The sequence below is a fragment of the Alosa alosa genome, chromosome 14 (genome assembly GCF_017589495.1).
Source record: "Alosa alosa isolate M-15738 ecotype Scorff River chromosome 14, AALO_Geno_1.1, whole genome shotgun sequence".
In the NCBI taxonomy this organism is placed as follows: Eukaryota; Metazoa; Chordata; class Actinopteri; order Clupeiformes; family Clupeidae; genus Alosa; species Alosa alosa.
In genome coordinates this window covers 15,483,646-15,504,116 of record NC_063202.1, presented here as the reverse complement: position 1 = coordinate 15,504,116, position 20,471 = coordinate 15,483,646, and the positions used below count along the sequence as shown (strand labels likewise).

Here is a 20,471-nt window from a genome sequence, read left to right as displayed (position 1 = left end):
TCAGAAATCCTCATCATCTCCTTGATTGGTTCTCCACACAGTGACAATTATTGGAATGCAACTTACTTACTTTAAAATCATCTGTTGACATACACCATTTTCTACAGTGCAACAGGTTTGAGGATAGCATTTGGAAGTCATGGGCAAATTAAATGGGGGGGATTGTGGGGGGCTTGGGATTACTGTATATGGTACGGTACCTTTGTGGTCAAAATTACTTTAAGACAACTGGTGTGAGATTGCAGCTTTATTCACGATACCGGGAGCATGTTACCCACATGAAATGTCAAAGTAACAAGCCCACATATCTGTGGGTGAAACCAGTCCTGATACCCTTAACACACACCCCCAACCAGAATGATGACAGGGGTTATCTTAACATTCTTAAATCAAAATATTCCTACAGAGGGGTTTCAGATGACACAGGTTAACATTCCTAAGTCAAAGGATGGTAACCAAATTTCACTACATATATGTGAGGTATAATAAACATTTCATTCAATGAGAAAAATATAAAAATGATCCCACACCTTCTTGCCATCTTCCCGCTCCAGGTGTAGGTAGTAGGTGGGGTACATGCCCCGGTCCATGCCCTTCTTGTCGCGGGTAATCCTGCACTTCACCGTGATGCCCTGCGGCGCCGGCCGCAGTGTAAACTCCTCCAGGTCGTCCACATCAACGGCCGGCTCACACACGACCGGGGTGGATGCAGACGCTGCCTCCTGATAAAGACACACACATACACATGCACAGAACAGGGATTATTTTATTTAGAAAAGACACTTACAGGTTACCCTTGTGTTTGGAAAATCCCTTGAGACACTCACAGGTTACCCTTGTGTTTGGAAAATCCACTCAGTCAATACAAAGTGCACTATATAGTGAAATATATGTAGTATAGTATAGTGAAATATAGTGTAGTATAGTATAGTGAATTATAATGTAGTATAGTATAGTGAAATATAGTATAGTGAATTATAATGTAGTATAGTATAGTGAATTATAGTGTAGTATAGTATAGTGAATTATAGTGTAGTATAGTATAGTGAATTATAATGTAGTATAGTATAGTGAATTATAGTGTAGTATAGTGAAATATAGTGGCCGCCATAAAAAAGGACACTATATAGTGAATAACTTCATTCATTTAGCAGACACTGTTAGCCAAAGTGACTTATGTCAACTACAGTATATTACAAGGGATTAGAGTACATTGTCCCTGGAGCAACTTGGGGTTAAAAACCATGCTCAAGGGCACAATGGTGGAAGCTGGGAATTGAACCCACAACTTTCAAGGCTGCTGCTGCTCTAAATGTTGATGAACGAATTGTATGCTGTAGGTAGACATTACAACACTAATATACTAGAGTAAGATCACATCCAGTATAAATGCCCTTTCTGAATCAGTCACTACTGCAGGGAACATCCTAAATCTGCATTTGACAGAAACCTAGTAGAGAGTTCTTACAACATGCCTATTTCAGGTCTATTTTACCTGCTAATGTGACGCATCGGTGGAGTTCATCCGAATCCTGATGCACATCAAGGTCACTGACCTTGTTATTCATCTCACAAAAAAGACTTCACAAACGGCTGATGTTGACTCTACTTTTGATCCTGTGAGCCTAAAAAGCTCCACATTCATCTGTCTGTCTACCTCTCTGGCTGACCTGTGAATACAGTCTGACACTTGAGCTAAAACTCTCATTCAGGTTCCACTTCGTTCCATCACCAAGGTTCCTCACATCCTTGTGAAACCCGCTAACACACACATGCAAAAGGAGGCTGGCTATGGACTCATCTAATATCTTAATGATAAATATCCCTAATAAATAAAGATTTAAACATTAAATATGATGTTTAATAAAACAGTAAATATAGTCTACCATCACATGCACCTACACGTGGTGTTTGGAGTCCCACTCTCTGTTCCCTGTAGGAGCTGCAGATTCATGATCACTTTCCATTTTAAGAGCAGGCAGACAGGAAGTACAATGCTGGCCACAGAGCGCCATCTGTGCGCACAAACAGAGGGGGGCTTCTTGCTAGGGGAAGTGCTCATGAACGGCCGCCATCCGAACACATTAGCTGGTCGAAAGGGGGGTGGGGTGGGGTGGAGGGGGTGATTGGACGTGTCTCTCGGCAGCCTGCATACCCCTAGGCCTGTCAATGGCACCACTGTGCCTAGCCCTGCGTCACTAACATGCATCTTATCACAAATGGTGTGTGTGTGTGTGTGTGTGACAGGGGGGTTGTTAAGTGTGTATGAGAGGGATGCAGTTAAGGTGCAGACAGGTGGAGGTCAGTGCAAGCCCTGTGGCCTCTACTACTGAGAAGTGAAGAATGAATCTCTCTCTCTATCTATGTATCTCTCTCTCTCTCTCTCTCTCTCTCTCTCTATGTATCTTTATGTCTCTCTCTCTTTCTCTCTCTCTCTCTCTGTGTCAGGTGTTCTGGTCTGCTCCGCTGCAGATGAAATATGCATGTGATATAATAACCTCTGATGGTGAGACAGGGCCCAGGGCCCTCACCTTGGCAGGCCGGCTGGCACATTACTGGGTATTTTTGGGCAGAAAGCAATCTGGAGAAACACATTTCCGAACCTGCCTCAGGCAGGTACTGTGGGGACAGTCTGCCATTAACTTAAAGTCACCGCCAGTAGATCTGTGACAGATAGATGGCACATCAGGGGGTCTGATGATGGGGGTGAAGGACAGGTAGATAATGACTGATCTGTTATGTGGACAGATGACCGGGAAGTGGACGAGCCCGGACGCACATAAAGGTGGCCCTGGTGGAGCCTACTGTATGAGCAGAGCGACAGAAGAATGGACAGAACAGAAGAGAGATGGAGAGAGAGAAGGAGTGAGGGAGAAAGCAGCAGCCTCACAGGCTTAAGCTGTCCAAGTGGAGATGCTGCGGCCATGTTAAGCAGAGAGTTTATGCTGACCGTAGGGGTCTCAAGGGGGCAGACACACATTAGTGCTCGGGGTGTGAGAGGAGGGAGAGTCAGCAGCACATGTCTCCTCTGTCTTGTGTGTGTGTGTGTGTGTGTATGTATGTGACAGAGTGGGAGAGTGTGTATGTGTGTGTGTGTGTGTGTGTGTGTGTGTGTGTAGGAGAGAGAGGGAGGCACAGCGATGTGTCCTGCAGAGAAATCGCTGGACTGCATGAACAGCACATAAACAGGCTGAGTAAGGTCCCCACCTTACACCACACGCACACACACGCACGCACGCATCCACGCACACACACACACACACACACACGTAAACAGGCTGAGTAAGGTCCATCCCCACCTTACAAGACTTCCTGCTGGTGGCCGAGCCTGGCCTCGTGTTGCTGTTGAGCTGCGACGAACTCGAGCTGACTTCATCATCATCATCCTCCTCTTCGTCAAAGTTCATGCTGCTCGAAATCCCTTCCAAAATAAACCAGTAAACAGTTAATAAAAAGACTGTGCTTACTGTTGTTGTCCTGAGGACAGGGGAGCACTGAAAATTAGTGGCATGCAAGAATGCAGAAGATAAGCAACAAACAAAAAAAACAACACTAACATCAAAGACACCATAACATTTAACATTAAAATTCCTGTGGTGAACTCTTGTTTAGATAGAGCATACTGATGCCTCTTTGTGTGTGTGAGAGAGTGTGTGTGTGTGTGTGTGTGTGTGTGTGTGTGTGTGTGTGTGTGTGTGTGTGTGTGTGAGAGAGAGAGAGAGAGAGAGGACTCTGCCGCTACATCTAAGCAGTATGTTATGTCCTAATGCTGGGGTGGGGCGGGGAGAGGGGCCAGTCACATGGACCAAGGGCTGCTCTGGCTGATGGGGACACTAGGATGCTTCCTCCGCACAATCATCCTGCCAGAATAAACAAGGGACCCACGCCAGCATACCAATCAGGAAACTGGCAACTATATATCCTTGGGAGCAGGCTTGGAATTTTACCATTCTGGGGTACACACACTTGGCCTTCAGTTGGGCATATTTGGTGGGGGGCACAAAGGCCACATGTCAGGGCACCAAGGCCAAAGTTAACTATACAGTAGTAGGCTATAAAAATGATCAAAGTTGTATTTAGCCTATTCACTGCAGTAGACCTGCATCACTGTATGAAACATTACAAAAACATGAAACATGACATATTACATAGAACTGTAAATCATCTGATCATCATTTACATTTACAGATTTACAGACATCTAGGCTATATATAACATTTATTTTATATTTGGCCTGTTATGAAATCATGTATTGAACAATTTAAGCACAGCTCAGCTTTAAGAAACTCAAATAGCCTAGATGCATGCTTAGCATTTTGTGATCATTAAGGCTACTTTCACTCTTAGTCAGCTGTCTGACTGATTTACAAATATCTAGGCGATATTTGTAACATTTATTTTGTATTTGGCCTGTTATGAAATCATGTGGAACAATTTAACACATTGTAAAACTTAAAGCCCAAATTTGGAGACATCCATGTATGTCGAACTTTACTGCAAATTCAAAACTGGATTACTCTGGAACGGCTAACTGTACAGGGGACTGCTTTACACCTTTGTGTTCGGTAAGGTCTCCTGTTTATATGGTTTGTCATGTGTTAAAAGAAGGGTTCGTAAAGTATTCCACCGAGATGAATGGGTAGGGAGATCATGGGACGCAAAACCTTCAGTAGAATGTATGATTAAATTGAATTATATTATTTACTTTTCTCGCGAACCGTTCAACACAGCAATTATCGGCTAACATCGTTTAAAAGCTCTTTCATGTGATACTTGTGATGTCTGTGTGATGAATAGGCTACTTCGGGAGTAGTTCAACTAAGAATGGGTGAATTTGGACGCACTTTCTTTCTTGCGCTGTCACTTTCTCCACTGCGTAAAAGACTAAATTAATTTGCGCTGTGAATGCTAAGATTATTTTGACAGGCCACAGGCTAAATAAAAATCGCTATTAGTAGGACGCAAAGCAGAATATTGAAAGAAGGGGGCACCAAGGCCACCGTGGCCTGTAAACCTCTGATTTTCAAAGGGGCCTCATGGCCAATGCAAGGGGCTACGACGGCCATGGCGGCCACCGTGAAATTCCTACCCTGCTTGGGAGATAATTTTGAATTACAGAGAGGGGGCAGTGTGTGTGTGTGTGTGTGTTTGTGTGAGTAAGTGAGTCTGTGTGAGAGAGAGTGTGTGTGTGTGTGTGTGTGTGTGTGTGTGTGTGTGTGTGAGAGAGAGAGAGAGAGAGACAGAGAGAGAGAATGAGAGAGAGAGAGAAGAGGTAGATAGAAGAAAAGAGACAGAAAGATAGAAAAAAGAAGACTAATTCTCTAGAGTGGTGTTAATTAGGTTTTGGTGTTATTTAAGCATGTCACTTAATATATTTCAGATGACGACCTTATTTGGTAAGCATGATTTGACTGGAGTGGAAGTTAATTAGCTGCCATCTTTTTCAGACTGACATTCAGAGAATAGAGGTTTATTGCCGGTGATAATGCAGTGCCATTATCATTAGCCTTCCTTTGTCTGTGTGGGCTGCGTGTGAGCACTCAAAGGAAAACACACACATGTGTATACACACACACACACACACACACACAAGTGTATACACACAGACACACACAAGTGTACACACACACACACATGGCCAATTCTCTAATCAAGAGACCCACAGGTCCCACACACAATCAGAGCCTCACTTCGCTTGAGTGAGTCATAATGCTTCCTATCATCAGAGCTGAGAGCCCAGCAAGTCATATCACACCACAGCACATCACAACACAACACAACACAACACAACACAACACAACACACCAAAACCACACCGCACCAAAACACAACACGGCACAACACACTATAGCACAACACACTATAGCACAACACTAGAGTTCTCAATGGGTCAGGTCGGCCCGACAAACCCGACGGGACCCGGGGTTCGGGTCGAACATATAAGCAAATGACTCGGGTCGGGTCGGACCTCAGGCTTAATCTTTTCCGCTCAGTGAATAAAAAAAAACATGTATTAATCATCCCTGCTGTTCACCGTAAAGAAAGTCTGGTTGCTGCGTGCAAGGTGCATCATGGAGAGGGACGGGGGCACACCTGACGCCGCTGCGTGCAAGGTGCATCATGGAGAGGGACGGGGGCACACCTGACGCCGCTGCGTGCACGCCTTTAGCCTGGAGAAGAAGATGGAGTTGGTGGAAAGTAAACTTGCCGCAGGTGAATTCACCGTCGCTACTACAGGAGCGGGGAAATCAGAGGTCTGGAAAGTGGTGCTGGATTCTGAAGGAAATTCTACAGGTTATGTGCAATGCTCGAAATGCAAGGTGCTGATGAAATATGTGACCCTGCAAGGCGAAACCAGTCGCTTTGGTAAAATGTACAAAATTAAGTTATTGTGCTCACATGAACGGCCATACACTAAGCTTTCCAACGATATGTATATTGAGGGTATTGCAAAAAGTATCACTAAGATAACCGCATCCAAAGTTGACATGGTTTTTCCATCGCGATATGCAGGAGAAAGAAAGGAGAAGATGAGAAAATCACCGTTTTAAGTCAATTGTCACGCGAATGTGTTGAATCTTCACCTAAATAAAGTCAGGGTTTAACAGTCAAAACGTATGTTTTACGTCGGGCCGTGGGCCGGGTTCGGGCAGATAATTCATGTTGATGTGTCGGGTTACATCGGGTTCGGGCTTTAAAAGCCACGGGCCGGGTCGGGTCGTAATTTTCAGGCCCGTTGAGAACTCTACACAACACAAAACACGACACACCACAACACAACAAAACACAACACAACACACTAAAGCACAACACACTATAGCATAACACAACACGACACACCACAACACAACAAAACACAACACACTAAAGCACAACACACTATAGCACAACACTATAGCACAACAGAACACACCACACTATAGCACAACACAACACACCACACCACGCTACACCACACCACGGTAGAGCACACCACGCTACACCACACCACGCTACACCACAGCACACTACACCACGCTACACCACACCACGCTACACCACAGCACACTACACCACGCTACACCACACAACGCTTCACCACACCACCCTACACCACACCACACCACGCTACACCACTCTACACCATTGTACAGCACACTGTGCCACCACTCTGCCCCAGTCCTGCAGAGATGAGCCGAGCCCCACAAAGCACAGATCCAGAGCAGACGTCCAGCATGCAGCCGGCCGCCAGTACCTTTCTTCAGCATGGTGACCCGCAGGTCCTGCTTGCTGTGGGTCTGCGTGCTGCACACACTGTCGCTCTCGGCCTCGTCGGAGGACAGGTGACCCACCGTCAGGATCTGGATCTGACTGTCCAGGTTCTGCGCCTCGTCTTGGAAGGCAGCCGGACCGTCGATGCCTGCAGGAGCCACAAGGTCCACCCGCCCACCAGTCAGACCAGAACCACCACAGCAAGGTCAACTAGGAGCTGGACACAGCCCATTCGTACACACATACAGTACACACACAGCCAATACACATACACATGCTGGACACATACACACACACACACACACACACACACACACACACACACACACACGCTGGACACACACACACACACACATTCACACAGCCCAACACAAACACATGCCGCAAAAATTTGCTCAGATGCACAGCTCACACACACACACACACACAAACAAACACACACACACACACACACACAAATGCACAAACACACACACAGGCACATCATCATGCATGAATGCTTAAGGACATGTCTCTCGCCATAGATGTGCAAATTCTCACCTATGTCCCTAGACATACAAGAGGTCTCTGAATGTCCTTTGTGCTTCAGTCTGAAATGGCATGCACACTCCTCCACCAACACCACTACATACTCAAATCATGCCTTGCTCTGCACAAAACACAAGCACCAGACAAAAGGCTTAAGGGCTGCTGCTCAACAAAAAACTCCTTGGTAACCACTAAGTAACCAAGGCTATAGTGACTAAATATACAATTAAAAATACATTTGGAGCCAGAGTGGGCAACATTTTTGGTGCTTGGAAAGAGCCTTAAAATTTTACTGGCCGTAAAATTTTGAATTTCACTTTCACTATTATGTTTTGTTTATTTGCTTGTACATGTTTGCACATGGCCTGTTGGCTTTCCCCCACTCAGATGGGTAAAGTCACAGGACAGAGCAGATAACAGCATCCCTTTGGGTTCAATAAAGAAAAGACAGTGCTGTGTTCTGGCACCAGAAGATCACATCTATCCTCCTCAGTCCACTGATCATTATGGCTTCAAATCTCTAGCATCTCCCCTCCCTCCCTCTCTCCCTCTCTCACGACCTCCATCTTCTTTCTGTCTGTCTTGCTTACATCTCTGATGCATGGGATGAAAATGAGACTATGAGAAATGGTCTCTTGATGATGCTGAGTCAAACACACAGCCTTGAGAGCTACGCTCATAATGGTCCAAAAAATAATCAAGACATTGATGTTTTCCCCTCCTGTTAAGTGTATTCAGTCTTTGCATGGACAGTAATTGATAAGAACTGCTGGATTAACACAGACTTGGTGATATTACTGTAACATCAGGGGTTTGGGACTGTGGCTTAAGGGGGTAAGTTTTAAAGTCTGCACATCCAAATGTCTGACCTGGGAGCAGGACAAACAAACGACCAGACAAAAAAGAGAAAAAGTCCGCTTCAACCAGGGTTTTCTGCTCCCACTTGTTTTTATTTTTCCGTGACGTTTCGGGTAATCACTTCCGTTGAAGCGGACTTTTTCTCTTTTTTGACTGTGGCTTAGGGGGTCATCTAGCCTGGCGAGCCAGACCCACATTAAAATGTAGGGTCTGGGCACTCACCGTTCGCAGTGCTCAGTCCGAGGGGCTGGATAATCAGTTGTCTTTCAAATTCCCTCTGCACACAATAGGACAGCGGCAGCGCTATGAGTCCCATGCGTTTCCCACCAGCGGAGTTATTTGGCTAGTTCAAACGTTTGCCTACTTAATAAAAGCTTAACTCGTGTCACACTGTTCGCCAGCAGCAACATCCATCTTTTTTTGGATGTTTTTTGGCATTTGTTTTCAAGTAGCAGGGAATTCAAGCCAAATCGTTGCAACTCTGCCATCAATCATTATGTTAAGCCCACCTAACGACTCTATACACGATTTCATTGACCTGATTAAGTTTCGAATTTCTGGAGCTCACAAGCCAACAGAGAGTTGCTAGACTAGCCCTGGCAGCAAATGTATTTTGCGGCCGCTAGGGGCGCGTCTAGATTTCTAGGCTAGGGGTCATCAGCAAACACTGTGTGTCGTGGAGGCTGTGATCACTCTGACCAGGGATGGACAGACAGATGACCCTCAGAAGGACAGCACAGATGAGAGGGAGAGAAAGAAGGAGTGAGAGAAGGAGAGAGAGAAGTGATGGATAGATGTCTGTCTGTATAAGACGGATCAGGGATGACAAAATAAGGACATTTGTCAGGATTTTACATTATGGCTAGAATGAGTACTGAAGACAAACAGCACATCATATGGGCCAGCTGTCTTTTGTCAAACTGCTCAATATGAAGTCACTAGGCAGAAAAAGCAAATATCCTATTTTTTGGAAGAAAATCATTACTTTCCCAGTGTGTTTCCAAATGAGATTTCAGCAAACAGCGATGCCCCTACCAGGGGAGAACTGTCTCTGCATGAAGATGATGAACTCCAGAAAGAAAAGCACGCTATTTTTCTCTTTCATGGCTAATGACACCTTGACAGAGCCCTGCGTTCAAAGCCATTTCTCTCGTTGTCGTCTTGCTCAGTTTGGCAGCCTCACGAGAGCAAACATCGCTGGCATGATTACAACATTTCTTATTTATCTGTTTATCCGCTCTTTCCAGAGGGCAGGGTTGGCACGGGCCCTGGCGCTGACAATGAGACGCTTGAGCTCTGCCAGCCCAGCCTCATCATCGCAATGTGCCACCCGCAGAAGAGTGGAACACTGTGCACATCTGGGAGGTGGCAGTGGGTCTGTCTTGGGGGGGGGGGTGGAGTGATGAAAGATGAGCAGCTCGTGGTATAGAAGATAAAGAAACCAGACGATGGCTAAATGAGAGGGAGGGAGTGTCAACGAAGGAACGATGCGAGATCTTGAGATGTAGCCCTCAGAAACAATGAGGCGTATGATGTTTGATGACAGTGAGCTCTATTCTCCCACAGAGCCTCACACTGAGCTAGAGCTCACCAATTAGGAGAGAGCCTGCTGCTGCTGCTGCTGCTGCTGCTGCTGCTACAGCCTAGAATCCCACCCAAATTTAGAGACACTCTTTCTGAAGCCTGCCTGTGTGGAAAACACAAGTGATCATGCACATTCCGACACACGCACACACACTCACAAGCACGTGCACTCTCACTCAGCCATGCGTCACATCGCGCAGATGTGTCGAGATGAGATGTGAGATGCGACACTGTTCCTCTCTAAACCCCCCCACACACACACACATTCCCCACATGCTCTGTGAGCTGCACTGAGTCTGAAGAACCAGGTCAATGTCAACACTCCCTGGACGTGCCAAGGTGCCAAGCTCCTCGGCCGACCTTGAGAGACGACACTGACAGACAGATAGACAGACAGGCAGACAGACAGACGGGGCACGGCATGCTGAGAGGGGGAGGGTGCATCCGAGAGGCAAACAGGCCAACAGGCAGGCGGGCGATGGTGGTGACGGGTGGCGGGAGCGCCACCGTGTGGCTGACCTTTTTGCTTCCCCTTTTTCTCCTTCTTGCCACTGCCGGTCTGCGGGGTGGAGCCACTGGCCTTGGCCTTTTTAGCGGAGCGCGGCGGCTCAGCCAGCGGCTTTACCTCCTCCTGCTCGGCCTCTTGCACTACACGCCCACGCACCACACACACCGCACGCCGCAGAGCACCGCAGCGCACATCGCAGAGGGGGAGCAGGCCGTGGCACAGGGGAACAGAGAACACAAACCAGGAGAAGGAGAGAAGAAAGGAAGAGAGAAAGAGGGGAGAGGAAGAGACGGAGGTCGTTAAAAGGAATCAGGAAAGATGGGTGTGAGTAGAAGCAGATTCAACAGCAGAGTCATAAGCCTCGGATTGACGACAGTCCTCTGAGCACCGATGTGAAAGAACACGCTTCTCTCTCTCTCGCTCCTCTGTAACACATGTAATCATTAGGCCAGAATTACGAAAGGCCATATGCAAGCAGAGAGAGGGTCTCTCCTCCACATCCCACGTCTCACAAAGCCCGCTCTTGATGCTTTTTTATTCCTGTGCGTCGCATAAGACCTTGAGATCCAAAGCTTTGATAGGAAACACGTTTTTTTCCCCTGCCTCTTTGCCTCTCAGCCTAGTTCTACTTCCTCCCTTCATCAGAGCTCTGGGACTGCTGTGCCGAACGTGATGAAGGCCAGGCACACCAAGAGCCTTCAGAACTCAGATCTGATATGAGTTATGTGTGAAACCATCCATATTTCTCTGATAGCATACAGTATGTATTCCTAAGGACAGGGGACCATAATGGCTGTAATTGGCTATGATGGCGCCATATTGTAGCTGCATTAACAAAGTTGAATAAATAATGTGATCAGGAAATTGTAAAAAAAATGATCAAATCTGTTTTCTAATGAGTTACATTTTGTAATTTTGTTTAACCAGACATGGTGCCCAGGAAGTATTCCATCTCTGTCTTGAACATGATGAGGCTTATTATTTGTGTGCAGGTGGATTAACAAGTGCGCCACTCATCATTAAATCTCAATCAGCGGACATGCCAGCATTTGCCTGCTTATGACATCAGATTTCACATGGATAATTAGATCTGTCAGGGTGGACTGTGCTTCAGACTGGCAGCCCTCTCAATGCAGGAGGAGAGAGGGGAGCCTACACACCTTCAGGAGTTATACTGCAAGTGCAGCTATCTCACAAACTACAACTGAAGAGCAAGAAACAGAAAAACGCAACACTGCTTACCCAATGGCGCTGACATTTGGGTTTTAGTAAATTGGTTCATCTGTTGAGTAAACAGTGTTTCTTTTTCTCACTACAGAAATGAGGAGGTAGTCCCTTTGAAATGGATTTCTCCAGGTTTACAGAACCGGGCTGTCCTATCTTCACGTCTTAAGAGTCAGGGTCAGCTAGGCTTATTTCAGCAGAGGTTTTCCAATGTTTACTTTCGTTGGAGTACAAATATGTTCAAATGGAAAGTCTGAATTTTTAACCTGACTTAATTATGTGTATAAACTATTATTTATACATCACACACACTGTGCAGTAATACATATAAACAGTGGTGAAAATTATTCAGAACCATCTCTTGCTTCATGTTACTGGACTGACATGAGAGTTCCTCTGCTTTGGAAGGTCTGCAACAGTGACCACCCAGTCTGTGGGTTTCCATCCAAATTCTTAATGCACATTTTGACCATTACATTAAGAGATCCTGACTCGAAATGCATGACATTTGTATAAAACCTTTTAATGCAAACAAAAATTTGATTTGATTCACTAGAGGGGGTGGATTTTCTCCTAATTCACATAAGGTACAATTTGATTGAAGCTGATGGAAACTAGTTTATTTGCATAAATTCACATTTGTTTGGTATATTATCATAGCTTTTCATTAAAGTTTCCTTGACAACCTAATGCTTTAATCCCACAGTGAACAACTTAATACCCCCTCCATTGATGTATATGTTTAACATAACAAAGCACATGGACACACAGATTTGCATTTTCTTGAAACGAATTTTGAGTTTACATGTAAAATATGCGAATGAGTAAGAGGTAGAAACCCAGCTACTAGTGCATAAACCCAATGGCTCTAGCTCGGCCCTCTGGAGTATTCATCTGCAGTACATGTGCACTTGACCAGAATAAGAGGCTAAATAACAGGATAAATCTGTAATGAAAGCACTGTATACTCAGGCTAGACCGAGCTAACACCTGCACACTGTGGGCCAGATGTACTAACGCTTTTGCGCCCACTTCAGGCGTATTTGTTTCGCAAACGTGTAAAATCATTGCGAGGTATGTACAAACAGGCCGCAATGATGTAAAAGCGCAAACTGCCTGTCGCGGGAGCTGAAAATGGCTAATTGCGTTATTTGTGTCATGCATAATGCATTCATGGGAGGATCCAGGGGAAAGTGGAGTTTAGCGTAAAAAGATGGAAGGGGAAGCTTAAAGAGCGCCTAATTATGTATTCTGCGGAATGTACAAAGACTGCTCCTGAAAGCGCACGTCTATTCTGTGCCTAAATACTTCCGCCTTGTAAAAGCAGGTGTTAATCCAGAGAATCTTTCAAAGACAACAGAATCGCTATTTAGAGCACCAGTTTTGTAAGTATTTGTTCTATCAAAAGCAACCTTAACTTTCATTGGCCTTTCGAATGTCTTACTTTCACTTTCACGTCATTCACTTAAACTTTCCTACTGGCTAGATTTTACCAATTTTCCATAGCCTACGTGCACAAGTAGTTTGCGTAAAACTACTGATTTTCATTATCTCCTTGCTTGTTGACATCTTCTCATGTATGGTATTATTTCATGATCGCTAAACGTTTGATTCTTTTTTTAATGTTGTCATCATTACTGCGCTTGTATGTAGGCTCGTCCGTTCAGTTGTGGACGCTCGTAAATTGCGTTTATGGGCGGAGAAAGGCGCAGTTTACACTAGTTTGATAAATATGACGGAAACTTGGATCTGACAGTGTTCGCAATCTGCGGTTTGTCCATGACGCTGATAACGCTACGTTCGCAAATATACGTACATCTGGCCCACAGCCTATAATCAGCCATGCCTGTGTCAGGCATAAATAGATGAATAAAAAAGCAGGAAGCAGCACTGAGTTAATGAAGGAGAGCTGCTCAGCATCAGTGCACATGACATTATTACTGTATACTAAAAAACATAGATTTTAGGGAGCTGCTATTACTGCTATGTGCATTATATGTCTTGTTAAGGATATTTATGGAGACTTTTGAGCAGCTCTTCTATGTCTTCTTTCTTTGTGGTGCATCCTCAATTATCAAGATAAAAGGCTTTAGCTTAGGAAGAATAAAGGGCCATTTTCTCCACAAACCCAGCTGACCAGGAGACTAAAGTCAAACGCCTTTTGTTTTGGGCAAAGATTCTAGAACAGAGCTCTGTTCTAGAATCTTTTGTTTTGGGTGAAATAAGCAGCACAATCTCCGCTGGGTCTGGCTGTGTCCAGCCACTGGGGCTCAAGAGCCCTGTTCTATTTATGGAGGGCTTAGCAACACAAGAGCCTGGCAACAGGCAGAGACAGGAGAGGATGAGTCCCTATGGTCCTCATCAGCATGCTGTGGTCCACTGGCACCAAGGTCACACAGCATTCACTGACCAGAGGCTCAGCGTGAGTCTCCTCTCAACTCAAGCTGTGATAGAGCTGTTCAATTAGAGCCAAGGCATTAATCACAAAAACAACATCCGGTTCAGCCATCTTTTCTGTGTGTTAATTAGAGACGCATCTCTGTTGAATGATAATAAGACAGTAGAAAAAGCCCACTCCACCCAACTCAGCCTGCAGGGGGCAGCAGTGCAGGTGTGGGGGTTAGAGAAGCTGTTAGCTGTAAAGTCCACCTTTTTGTGTCCATTTGCAATCAATGAAATTTCAATTTGGTTCAGTTCAGAAGCTCCCATCCCTCCCTTTGAGCGAGGTGGGCCAGGGAAGGGGATTGCAATTGATTGCCTTGAGTCAACACTCAGATAGGCACTTGCCCTTGAACTGCCTCCACCGGCCCCTGAGCCCATCTCTGTAATTGTTCTGCGCTTCTGATGACATATTAACTGGGGGCTTGGGAGGCCTGGTGTGTTGTGTCGGCTTGGTAGTCCTTTATCCCACGGTTTACATTTGTCCATTTCTCTTTGTAAGGGGATTAGTGGGCTGAGGCAGGGGGTCAAGGCTTTGTGCGACATCACAAAACTTTGTGTAAAGTCAGGAGTGTTTGAGGTGAGACCGAGCCGTACAAGAGGCTCTGGGTGAGGTAAGGACAGTCCCCTGGTGCATAGAGAGACAAGGAAGATCATCACTGGGATGCAAATTGAGTGAGAGAGCATGGCAGCATTCATTAGCAGTAGCACTCACCACCATCCATCATCTGTTGATTACTGTTAGAGCTAGAGTTGCTTTTCAAAGTAAGTTGTTGTTGTTGTTGGGTTGAGAAAAGAGGAACTATTAATGAGGTACACTGTTTAGGTGTACTTGCAGTGTCTGTGTGGTAGAGTAGTGTTTTTGAAGGCAACAAGCCAGTGTTTCTGGGACATGGAGAACAGTGCAGTCAGTTTACAATAAAAAGGCCATGTCATCTAGTATATGTTTAGACGTGAAAAGGAATGGCTATCATGTTAAAGAGTATTGTAATTTTACAGGCGAAAAAGCAGAGTTAATATGTTAAAGAGTGTTTTCATTTTACAGGTGGAAAAGCAGTGTTAATATGTGAAGGGAGTGGTTGTTGCCTAGGTGACGAGGGGGTGTTACCATGGTAGATGGTGCTGCTGTTGCTGCTGAGGTAGCACTCCACCAGCGGGGCCTGTTCCTCAGACTGCTTGGTCCGGCGAGCACGCGACCGTCCATCTACGTTGGACTGGACCATCAGAGGCTCCTGTCGCTTCTTCTTCTGCTTCTGCTCCAGCAGAGCACGCTGCCAAACACACACACACACACACACACACACACAGACAAATACACAGAGAGAGAAAAACAGAGAGAGAGATGGAAGAGGGAGGGAGGAGAGAGGGAGAGAGAGAGAGAGAGAGATACATAAATAAAGCTGTTGTTTCTATAGCTGAGGTTACAGTACCTTGGCAGTTCATCAGCCATCCCTCAGGCCGGGGATCTGCTGTGCCTTATCGCTGTTTTAATGAGCCTATTAGTGCTGTTCTCCAGAACTAATCTACATTCACATCGTCACTGGGCCACAGAATGAGTCACAAACCCTCAAAGACTCTCTGTTGGAGTCCCGCTGCCCTCACTCCCTTACCCCACACACACGAGTCACACACTTCCTCACCCCACACACACCAGACACACACTTCCTAACCCCACACACACCAGACACACACTTCCTCACCCCACACACCAGACACACACTTCCTCACCCCACACACACCAGACACAAACTAACTCACCCCTCACACACCAGACATAAACTTCCTCACCCCACACACCAGACACACACTAACTCACCCCTCACACACCAGTCACACACTTCCTCACCCCACACACTAACTCACCCTACACACACCAGTCACACACCAGACACACACTAACTTACCCCACACACCAGTCACACACCAGACACAAACTTCCTCACCCCACACACACCAGACACAAACTTCCTCCCCAGTCACACACCAGACACACACTTCCTCACCCCACACAACAGACACACACTAACTCACCCCACACACACCAGTCACACACCAGACTCACACTCCCTCACCCCACACACACCAGTCACTCAGTGTGCAAAGACAATATAGAGGCACGTTCACTCTTTATGAATACAGAAACATGCAAGGTATTTGAGCTGGGGAAACACCAAACACACACACACACACACACACACACACACACACACACACACACAGAGGCTTCCAGAGAGGCAAGGGGAGGCTTTCTGGCCATGACATTGACAAACATCAATGTAAGAGAGGCTTGTCTGTATGTGTGTGTGTGTCAATGTCAATGTGTGTGTCAATATCTGTCAAAGTAGTAGTGTGCACGTGCATTCAGTACTCTCTTGTACCATGAAATCCTTCAATATTTCATCAACTGCAGGGTTCCCCTCAGTCTCAGAAGCTTACATAACGTGAGACGCAGTGGCAGGATGGTCCAGAGTCTCAAAAGGTACACACACACACACACACACACACACACCACACAGAGATACACACAAACACACACACACACACACACACACACACACACACACACACATACGCACACACACACAGACAGACACACACACACACACACACACACACACACACACACACACACACACACACACACAGACACACCTGCACACACACACACACACACACACACACACACACACACACATACAGTACACACACACACACACATGCCCACTGACACAGTCACACAAGCGCAGCGTCACGTGCTGGAGGGGACTCAGGCACAGCTCGGTGAGTTGAGGCAGCACTGGCGGAGCATAAAGCACGGCTGCCCCATGAATAAACCCTGAGGCAGGGAAAGCCCTCAGCCCCACTCCTCCCTCCCAGCCGCACTCACAGCACACCCTCTCTCTAACACACACACACACAGACACACACACACAGACACGCACGCGCCTGTGACTAAGTTCCACCATGTGAATCCAGCCCATCCCACACATGGACAAGTGAGCCACTCTAGAGAGTTCCATCCTCTCTTTAGTCCACTGAAACGTTGCTTTATATATAAGCCGCCTCTCAAACAAGAGGCAAAGCACATGCTAGTAAATAAGTAGCTATCATAATAAACAACCATCTATCTCAGCTTTTAGCAAACCCACATCTAATGTACACAGATGGGAGCGTAATGCACCAGCGATGTTTCCTGATCGTGTGCAGAGGACTTCCGACGAGGTTCATTAAGACGTAAGGATGTCTGAAGTCATGGCACTTCATCCGGTTTCTAGACCTTACACCCCATTAACTGACAGAGACAGCCCCATAATGAACTGTATTCTGTAGCATGTGAGAGACACGCGTGCTCTCCTCTGGCTTGTCACACAGTCAACTAATACCTGGCTGGCTAGCCTACATATTGTGCACCGGCTTCATCCACTGCAGAGATGGCGATGAGAAAAATCTACTGATTTATGGTGGCTGTGGACAACTGTGGAGGTGTGGGGCTAAGGGGCTATGAGTCACAGTGTCACTCTCTCAGTCACACACTGGATGTATGTGTGTGTTGTGTGTGTGTGTGTGTGTGTGTGTCATTGTGCTTCCTGGATCTGCCTGTTTTTGGAAAATAAAGCATATTTTTGTATGGAACTTTCGTCTCCTGACACCTCCTTCCCTCAACACCACCTAATCCAGTGGCGCACCTTCCTAAACGTGGGGTGGCTGCCTTGGTCCCTTATAGTGTGTGTGTGTTTGTGTGTGTGTGCGATGGTGAGTTGATGCACTGAACAGCCTCTTTCTCTATCTCTATCTGTGTCACAATTTTCTGATTAAACACATCTTCTCACACAAAGAGGTCTTGTGGCTCGTACAACACATGCATATGCTAATGTGCCTCTATCACTGAGTCCATTAGTGTGTCCAAACACACACACACAGGCACACATTCACACACACACACACACACAGGCACACATTCACACACATACAAATCCCGATTCAGCTGCAGCTGCAGCATCCCCATGCAGGCAAACACATTTGCGCTGCTGTAGCTTTTGACATATAACACTATGAAAATGTCTGGCAACACCATGTGCCTTACTTACTTCCACCAAATGCCACATCCATTAGCATCCCTGCATCTTACTGTCCCCCGACCAGCGCCTCGTTACCTTTTACTGCTATTACAAGACACATACATTACGTGTTCATTATATTAATAATCATGACACATATCATTTTGGTCTTCGGCCCAACTTCTCTTTATATCCGTGTGAAAACGATTGACAGCGAGCTAGGCAGACGCAATTTAAGAGGCCCGTGTTCACAGAAGCCTTTTATTGATTTCTACGCCAAGCACAGCACAGCGGCTGATGACTCAATACATTACTGCAGAGAAGTGTGTGATGCATATTACTGTTCCGACTCGACACAGCGTGTTCCATTTATCACTTTTAATATCCCTGACTTACACTCAGCTCAGTGCTAATATCGATGATAATCTGGGCGACTGCGAGAAAAATAATAATTATAAAAATAATTTTAAATAAATTACTACTCCAGATAAATAATATAAAATTGTACTGCAGTTTTTGGCGGTCATTCATCAGCTGTTTCATCTGAAGGATTGACAGTTCAGTTAAGGAAGGTATTGATGAGTGTAGAGCAGTGGTTCTCAACCGCTGTGCCGAGGCTCATGGGAGCATATGCCTATCACTGTGGTCTCAGCTCAGGAACACACTAGCCTATAGTGAATGAGAGAGAGAGAGTGTGTGTGTGTGTGTGTGTGTGTGTGTGCATATGCCTATCACTGTGGTCACAGCTCATGAATACATTGTAGCCTATGGAGAAACATATGGGCTTAAGAATGAACACTCCTGTTATTGCCTAGATAATAATTTGTGTGACATACTTACAATCAGTAACCATAAGCCGATGTGCCTTGGCGTTTTGGTTTGATCTTTGGTGTGCCTTAGCCCCAAAACGATTGAGAACCTCTGGTGTAGAGGACATCCTCTCTCATGAGCCTTGCAATGACTAACTCCCAGAAGAGTTGTCATTTTCACAGCACAGCAGCACGTAGCTCAGAAGAGGTCAAGCGAGGACGACACACAGAGTCCATCTACAACCGGCCACATCAACGGGACATGTCAGACCTCCTGAGGCCACGTGCTGTTGGAGTGCCACTTTTTTGGACTCATGACGGCAGCAACATTTCGCACATCCTCACTCAGGCAGTCTCAGAGCATCCAGGTAGAATGACATATTTTTCTGAGCTTATTCCCTCCACACCAATACAACTTATGCACTTCCAGTGGGTGGCAAGGCCCAGATGACAGGCACTGCGAATGCACACTCTAATGCACACTCTGATGCACACTCTGATGCACATGCTAACGCACACGCTAGGTGCTTACTGCAGAGTCATTCTCCTTGACTGTTTCCTTGCTGATGCAGTGATTACTGTCATTATGTACAAGTACACTTGCAGTATGTAAGTATACTATCAGTATGTAAGTAGACTGAATAAAAGGAAAATGCACCTCGTCTCGCAGCAAGCAAACTCATTCACACTCATAGGCAATAGACTGGCGTGGACAAACACATGTACTCACTCACACACACACATACACACACACACACACACACACACACACACACACACATCACACACAAAGAAAACATGGCCCACTCATTGTACTAATGGGAGTCCTACAGGGTCGTGCAGATAAATACACAAAAATACACATACACACACACACACACACACACATGCTCACAAACATAAACACACACACATACAGTACACACACACATAAACACACACACATACGCATTCACACACACACACACACACTCTCACCTGTCTGTCCAGTTTCTGCTGCCGGAGGTTACTGCTTTCATCATCCAGCGTGCTGCAGAGGGGGAGGGAGGGGGGTGGTAGAGAGGGAGAGGGAGCGAAAAAGAGAGAGAGTGAGAGAAGGAGAAAAAGGTAGTGACAGGATAGAGAGAGAGAGAGAGAGAGAGAGAGAGAGTAGGAGAGGGAGGGATAAAGAGAGGGTAGAGAGAAAAAGCGAGAGTTTAACACAGCTGTCTT

General features: G+C 46.0%; 1 protein-coding gene across 4 annotated transcripts in view; it reads right to left on the bottom strand.

Annotated features, from left to right (window-relative positions):
- Positions 1-20,471, bottom strand: part of tub (TUB bipartite transcription factor) — a 90,367-nt gene that overhangs the window by 11,060 nt on the left and 58,836 nt on the right. For 2 of the 4 annotated variants that reach the window (XM_048262474.1, XM_048262471.1), the window contains exons 2-7: positions 20,238-20,289; positions 15,501-15,663; positions 10,741-10,869; positions 7,235-7,399; positions 3,300-3,421; positions 531-722 (exon numbers count right to left, since the gene is read on the bottom strand). In XM_048262474.1, the coding sequence (XP_048118431.1) occupies positions 531-722; positions 3,300-3,421; positions 7,235-7,399; positions 10,741-10,869; positions 15,501-15,663; positions 20,238-20,289 (823 nt within the window). The remainder of the gene's footprint in view (positions 1-530; positions 723-3,299; positions 3,422-7,234; positions 7,400-10,740; positions 10,870-15,500; positions 15,664-20,237; positions 20,290-20,471) is intronic. The other 2 variants (XM_048262472.1, XM_048262475.1) reach the window with 2 other exon arrangements.